General features: G+C 46.1%; 1 protein-coding gene across 1 annotated transcript in view; it reads left to right on the top strand.

Annotated features, from left to right (window-relative positions):
• The window catches only part of lrp8 (low density lipoprotein receptor-related protein 8, apolipoprotein e receptor), a 136,331-nt gene that overhangs the window by 114,848 nt on the left and 13,983 nt on the right, over positions 1-7,500 (top strand). Inside the window, exons 10-12 of the mRNA XM_076278647.1 lie at positions 3,313-3,540; positions 5,699-5,817; positions 6,907-7,040. Of these exons, the coding sequence (XP_076134762.1) occupies positions 3,313-3,540; positions 5,699-5,817; positions 6,907-7,040 (481 nt within the window). The remainder of the gene's footprint in view (positions 1-3,312; positions 3,541-5,698; positions 5,818-6,906; positions 7,041-7,500) is intronic.

Below are 7,500 nucleotides of genomic sequence, written 5' to 3'. Positions count from 1 at the left end.
TTGCAGTGAGCCGCAAGCACTTATGAGCCCACACACATACAAAAGATATTATATCTACACACACACACACACACACACACACACACACACACACACACACACACACACACACACACACACACACACACACACACATACTCAAGTCAGGGATGTGGATGTGCAAGGTGATAATTGGCTACTGTGGGAGAAGTAGGATTCAGAGCATCAGATGAAAGGTCTACTCCCCCCCCCCTCCACTCTCTCTCTCTCTCTCTCTCTCTCTCTCTTTCCCACCCTCTCCTTACTTCCCTCCTATGCCTCAAGCCTCAAGCCACCCTGCAGTAATTAATACTGATCAGTGGAATAGTACACTTCACGTACCTGAGTGATCTTGCAGCTCTGGCAGCTCCTGCAACATGAGAGAGAGTGAAAGAGAAGGGAAAAAATAGAGAGAGAGTAAAATCCCAGGTAGAGAGGGATAAAAGGCTGAAATGAAAGAGAGAAAAAGGCTGGGAGGAGAATGAAGATATCATTGGTGTTATATAGAGCTAAATGAAATGACAAGGTAAAAGCAGACAGCCGCAGGATGTCCGTCCTTGGTGACCTCTCCTCACATGACCCTGCAAAGTCCACCCAACCCCAGAACAGGAGCTGGAGAGCATTTGGACTTGTGTAAACACGGAGAGGCGAGTTGGTTTAGCGAGACGCCACCAGAGGACCTCTTTGTCCTTCAGCCCCCCTCTGTGAGAGCCACTGTTCCTGGTTCACATCTCTCTCTCTCTCTCGCTCTCTCTCTCTCTCTCTCTCTCTCTGTCTCACACACACACACACACAGACATAGATACAAACACACACACACTCACGCTCCCACAGGCTGCAGGGGAGGCAGCTCTAAATCATTCCGGCCCCACCATATGCTGCCTATAATTTACCTCTCTGAGTAATTGTCTTCATTACTCTTCCTCACATCGCTTCCGCAAGGCCCGTGCACATTAAAAAAAATCACAAAGACTTGTGTGTGTACTGTATGTATGTGTGTGTGTGTGTTGGTGGTGGTGGGGGAGTGGGTGGTTCACAAGCTGTGATCCACAATTTCTCAACTTTCAGAAGAACAGCTGTACTGTATGCTCAGAGTTGGACCAAAGCCTGGGCGATTTGCTCTTTGAGGACTTTGGTCTGTCCATGTGCGTCACGGTCACGGCCGCCCGTGTGGATGGTGTCTCAGCGCTTCACGCTGTCTGCCAAGGACGCACTCCATCAGAATCACCGCTGTGCCCGTTTAATGACACTCAAGCTACATCAGGCCTGCACTCGGGGAAGGATGTGGATAATGGTGATGAAAATGTGTGCTGTGCTTTGTGCGTCCCCCCCCGCTCCGATGGTCCGTCCCCGGCCCGGATGCGGCACGGATCTGCTTTGGTATCACAAAAAAAGTGCAGTGCTACAACAGTCAGAATCTCCGCTAATGGAACTGTGACAGCAGTGCTAGCATAGCGATTCAATTGCAGCTGCGCTGCTAACAAAGACGCTAATATAGCGCTGTTAACGGAAAAGTGATGGCGGGGTTAGCATAAAATGCTGCAATCAGAGGAGAGCGAGAGTGGTGCTTGAATCCAGCGAGCGCAGTGCGGGTGGGATGGTGCAATCAGAGCCACGAGAGCGGAGGCTTGCCATCACAGAAACATAATGCATCACTTAACAGCAGACGTAGCAGCCATGCTAACAGGACAGTGTTATCGGCGGCTCCACATGCCACTTGAGACACCATGTGCTTCAGTGGGCCCACGTGCTCCATGGCAGCTCTATCATCTGTGAATAGGTGTGGCGTTCACCAACCTGTGATTCATGTGTCACCACTGTTTACCCTGCTAATTAATTCATATTAGCATCGTTCCCCTGGTCGATCGATGCAGGGTTTTGAAGTTCCAGCCCATAATTAAGATGTTGCGGTGAAAACGCTGGCAATTAGGCTGACAATCTGCTTGTGCTATTTCTCCAATCCGTCTCTGTCTGTGAGCTGCCTGCCGCTCCCGCACCTGACGCCCCCTCAGTGTGAACGACGTGGAGCCGCCCGTAGGCCAACCTCCTCTGGAGCGCTCCCTCACTCCACGTTCTCTCTCTCTCTCTCTCTCTCACTCTCACTCAGCTCTCTCTCTCACTCTCACTTCCCACTCTCACTTCCTGCTCTCTCTCTCTCTCTCTCTCTCTCTCTCTCATCCACAGCATGGATTAGTGGGGCATTCTGTCATCAGCCTGTAATGCTGCAGATCTGTATGTGCTCCACACACAAGATAGAGGGAAAGGGGGAATGGGGGAGGGATGAGAGAAGAGAATAGAAAAGAAAGGAGACAAGAGGCAATATCCTCACAGAAAAAAAAAGGGAAAAGGAGGAGTGGTAAGATAGTGAGATTTGAGGTAGAGCGAGGCAAAATAACATCTCCAGAATGGAGAGAGCGTAGTGTGTGTAATTTGGCAAACTCCCCTCTGTCTTTTTTACGCCTTCCTTAAAGCCGTGCTGCAGCTTCCGCCGCTGATAAGAGCAGACAGGGCCATTTTGAGAGTTACTCTGTGCAGTGGGGCGACATCTGTTAAGAGCAGCGGCAGGATTTAAGATGCCACAGATGGGGCATTAGCTGGCTGCAATGCCCCCCCCCCCCCCTGCAGTGAAAAGTGGCCTCCAAGTGATGAGCAAGCGTTTGCACAGGCCCCAGGAGCTCTGCTTGGACCAGCAGCGATCCTCGTCACGGTCCCCATGCCACTGCCAAGACAACTTACAATGCATGTATTTAAATTCAGATGGCAACCGGGATGCCATTAAGTTATTGAGTGCATCCGAGGGCTCATTGCTTCCTTTTTGCTGTGGTGCCGTTGCTCTTTTTATAGATGCTAATAAACATCTGGTTGTTTCGACTGTTTCAGAGATGCTCACTCAAAGTGACTTCTGTGTTTGTAGTGATTGTTTATGCACAGATTCACCACATCTGTCACAATGTTATGATTGAGTGCACAGTGTGTGTGTGTGTCTGTGTGTGTGTGTGTGTGTGTGTGTGTGTGTGTGTGTGTGTGTGCGTGTGTGTGTGTGTCTGTGTGTGAGAGAGAGAATGAGTGCAAACAAGATATATAGCGAGTGAGAAATGTAGAACGATGTACATATGTTTGACTTTTCAACACTTTCTCCGACTTAATTATTCAGTCCTTGCAGTTTGTCCTCCGCTGAAAAACAGCATGACAACTTTCTGCTCTGCTCCTGATGGCAGCGCGCCACTGTTTTCCCTGACACCTTGTACTTGCATTTTAAAGTGACTCTAATTCTCTCTCTCTCCCTTTCTGCAGTGCATACATCAACAAGGCCAGCGATGCCTCACAGCACATGACGCTGATAGACACGGCTCTGCACTCCCCCGAGGGGCTGGCTGTGGATTGGGCCCACAAGAACATCTACTGGACTGACTCCGGAGACAAGACCATCTCTGTGGCCACTGCCGACGGCAAGAGGAGGAGGGTTCTGATCAACACGGACCTGAACGAGCCACGGGCCATCGTGGTGGACCCAAGACAGGGGTGAGCCACCACAAGATGAGTGTGGCGGATATCTGGGTGCTTAGATTGGGAGAAGTAGCAGTAGGTGTAGTTAAATTGAATCCTGATAGGGTGAGACCATTGTTAATCTCATATAATTAAGCTTGTTAAGAGACAGTTTATGTTTTAGGTGGGTTTTTAAACTGAATTAAGGCAGTTATTTAGTTATGAATATATCTCAAAAGTTATGACAGACATAAATATTATATTAATATTTATGTAAATATAAATATAGTATATATTTATAGTATACATAAATATAGTATATATTTATTTATATACATAAATATTATATATTGTATATATTAATATTAAATATTTCCTCCTGTAAAATACGGTAAGATATCTAAATACTGCCACAGGCAGTTCTGCAAAGCCCCGTGTGAAAGCTAGAGACCGTGTGTCAAGTTCAAGTCCTGCTCAGACATTTTTTACTTCAGTCCCTTTCTCAGTCCCGTCACAGCTTCCTTGTCTCACACTGGGCCTGAGTTGTCCGTTGATCCTCACTGATGTCCTTCACTTCAGCTCGCATTCCATTTCTTCCTGCCAAAAGCCGCCAGAATCTCCAGAACAGCCTCGCAGTTCACATAAGGCAGTTAGCTTTGCTCTGACGTTTTTTTTGCCACTTGCTCCACTATGAAGGCTGTGTTCCTTCAGGGCACTTTGCTCCAAATTACAAAGGTAGGGGAGCATGAAAAACATGTAAATTGAATGCGCGGGTTGTGTCCCTGGGAAAGGTAGCTGTCGCCTGTGGTCTGCGGTCTGTGCTGTGCTTGCTGTTCGATTTTAGATGTGCTGGGGTGAGTAGATGCCCCTATGAAGTGCACGTGCTGCAACACTACTCCCAATAGGACCGTGGGCTTGTTGAGTGGAATGTTAAATGTGTGTGTGTGTGTGTGTGTGTGTGTGTGTGTGTGTGTGTGTGTGTGTGTGTGTGTGTGTGTGTGTGTGTGTGTGTGTGTGTGTGTGTGTGTGTGCGCGTGCACTTACGTGTGTGTGTGTGTGTGTGTGTGTGTGTCATGATTACTTTGAGTTTTCCCATGTCCTCAACTAGGCTTTCAAGATATAATTGTACTTTGGGATCAGTGGCCTACTTTTTTTTACAAATCAACAAGGGATTGCAGAATTTAAGCCACTTCATCTCCTTTCAAGTTATCACCTGTTTAAGGAATGAATCTACATTTGACAGGAGATGAAATAATGCTGCCCCTTTTATGCATCTCACGATTTGCTAAGCCTTTGCTTTCAACTGCTTTTATCTATCTGGATACAATAAGGGCCCATCAAATCTAGCATATCTTGGAAGTGCAATATCTGGCGGTGTACCTGCAGAAGGAAGTCAGGGAGTGTGCTAATGTATTTCATTTGCATTTATTCATGTATCTTCTGCTTTTATCCAAAGTGACTCACAAAGGAGGCAGAGTGCCTTCAATATCAGCAACTTGCCAAAATCAAAGCACATCTCAGTACTGAAACATTGTGATGTAAATACATTATTGCAAGTAAGGATGCAGTGGAAATAGCTAGCCAGTTTGCTTGAGCCTTGGCTCTGGTTACTGGTACTGTTGGTTATAGTGTTTACATCAGTTTCACAAAATGAAAGATCTGGTTTTATTCCTAATATCTTCACTTTTGTCAAAAGTGAAAATGGCTGCCTTCACTTGGTTGGAGCTTGGTTTACTTCAAATAAAGACATTGTGCTACAGGGAATACATGAAGTTAAGTCACCGATGGTTAAATAGTATATTGGTGCACCCATATAAGTATAAGTATAAGTATATATACTTTTTTGATCCCGTGAGGGAAATTTGGTCTCTGCATTTAACCCAATCGGTGAATTAGTGAAACACAAACAGCACACAGTGAACACACAGTGAGGTGAAGCACACACTAATCCCGGCGCAGTGAGCTGCCTGCTACAACGGCGGCACTCGGGGAGCAGTGCGGGGTTAGGTGCCTTGCTCAAGGGCACTTCAGCCGCGGCCCACTGGTCGGGGCTCGAACCGGCAACCCTCCGGTTACAAGTCCAGAGTGCTAACCAGTGAAAACTTCCTTCCTCAAAATATTTTTTTTGGGACATTGACTTGAACCTGACATGGATCTAAATTGTCTGCCATCTTCCTCCATCTTTTCTCTGCAGGTTCATGTACTGGTCAGACTGGGGGGCCAGCGCCAAGATTGAGAAGGCCGGCATGAATGGAGTGGACCGGCAGGTTCTGGTCTCAGAGAGAATCGAGTGGCCCAACGGCATAACTCTTGGTATTCTTGGGCTTCTTGGTCTACTTTACAACTCGTGTGTGTGTGTGTGTGTGTGTGTGTGTGTGTGTGTGTGTAAGAGAGAGAGAGAGAGAGAGAGAGAGAGAGTAAGAGAGAGAAGGGTGTTGAAACGTTTAGTATATTTAATTTTGTGCAAAGGAAGTCTCATGAGAGGTCATGTGAGGTTATGAGAGTGCAATCAATAGGAAATGGAGATGTGAGAGCTGAATGAACAGAGATGGTAGAGAGAGAGAGAGAGAGAGAGAGCAAGACACGCTAGATAGAATGGATAGATAGAACAGGCTAAAAATAAGCAACAAAATAAAAGTCTAGTAGGTTAACTAGAAAAAAAAAAAAGCTAGTAGTTAACTAGAAGGGCACTTGGAGGTCATCCAGTGAATTGGATCTACTCCAAAATGTAATGGGTTCTTCCTTGACCCATGCAACATTTGTCCAGCAAGTTCAGACCTTTAGTTTTTGCATAATCATAAGATCCCACCGAAGACAGAATCTCCTTGGCAGAGGTAAAAAAAAGTGCAGTAAAACCCTACCTTTGGTGTAGTTTGGATCTCCTCAGCAAACCAACCTCATCAATCAGCTGCCAGTTTAGAGGTAAAAACTAAAATGGGATTTCATGAGCTATACTGTCAATATTCTCCTCATTTCTCTCCCCCTCCACAAGAGCAGCAGTCCATTTTCGAAGTGGTCATGCTTGAAAAGGGGAGAAAAAGAGAGGTGCCTGGTGAAGTAGAATTGAACATCAGTGCATTGCTATGAAAACAGATTTCTTTTTGAGGAGGGAAAGTGTGTAGGGGGGGGGGGGCTCTTGTTAAGCACCATTTACTTTACAGCAGTGAAAATGTTTCTTTTTTCTCTCTGTATTGATTCCTGCAAAAATAGAACAGATTACCGGTATACATGTTTTAGCTGTAGTTGTTTTTTTTCTGTAGCAGCTTTGAGTCATGTAATGTTGTAGGTGGCTTCTTGACCACCACAATGGCTGTTTGTGTATTTCTCCATCAGTTAGCTGATGTTTTATCCTTTGACAAATCACTGGACTATGTGACTATGGACACTTGGCCTGTGTCTTAGACTTGTCCAGCAGGCGCCTGTACTGGCTGGACTCCAAGCTGCACCTCATCTCCAGCGTGGACTTCAATGGCAGTAACAGGCGGGTGCTCATCTCCTCCACGTCTCCACATCCCTCTGCCCTCACTGTGTTTGAGGTGAGCCCACTCTTACTCCAAACACACACACACACACACACACACACATACACACACACACACACACACACACAAACAGAACAGGTCAAAGTGGTATAGCAACCACAGTGCCAAACTGATTTGGCCTGCAATTGTATTTCATCTCAGATATAGAGCGTTGCATTGTTTGTTTTAGTTTTGTTTTATTTCATTTTTATGTTATCTAATGATTTTTTTTCAGTACTAGTTTTAGTTAATCTTAGTGGTCATAGACAAACACACACACACACACACACACGCGCACACACACACACACACACACACACACACAAAACACATACTTCTCTTACACACCAAACCTCATTCCACAGGGAAGCCACACAAGCCAGTGAGATTAATGGTGCGGGATGGCAAGCAGCACCCAAGACAGAAACCAAATTAAAAACCCTTTAACGGTGCGACGTGTGGAAGGGCAGCGCCA

The sequence above is a fragment of the Alosa pseudoharengus genome, unplaced genomic scaffold, assembly GCF_046254945.1.
Source record: "Alosa pseudoharengus isolate Yale_2024_CS ecotype anadromous, Long Island Sound unplaced genomic scaffold, YU_APseudo_1.1 YU_APseudo_1.1_scf_11, whole genome shotgun sequence".
NCBI lineage: Eukaryota > Metazoa > Chordata > Actinopteri > Clupeiformes > Clupeidae > Alosa > Alosa pseudoharengus.
This window is presented reverse-complemented; position numbering and strand designations above follow the sequence as displayed.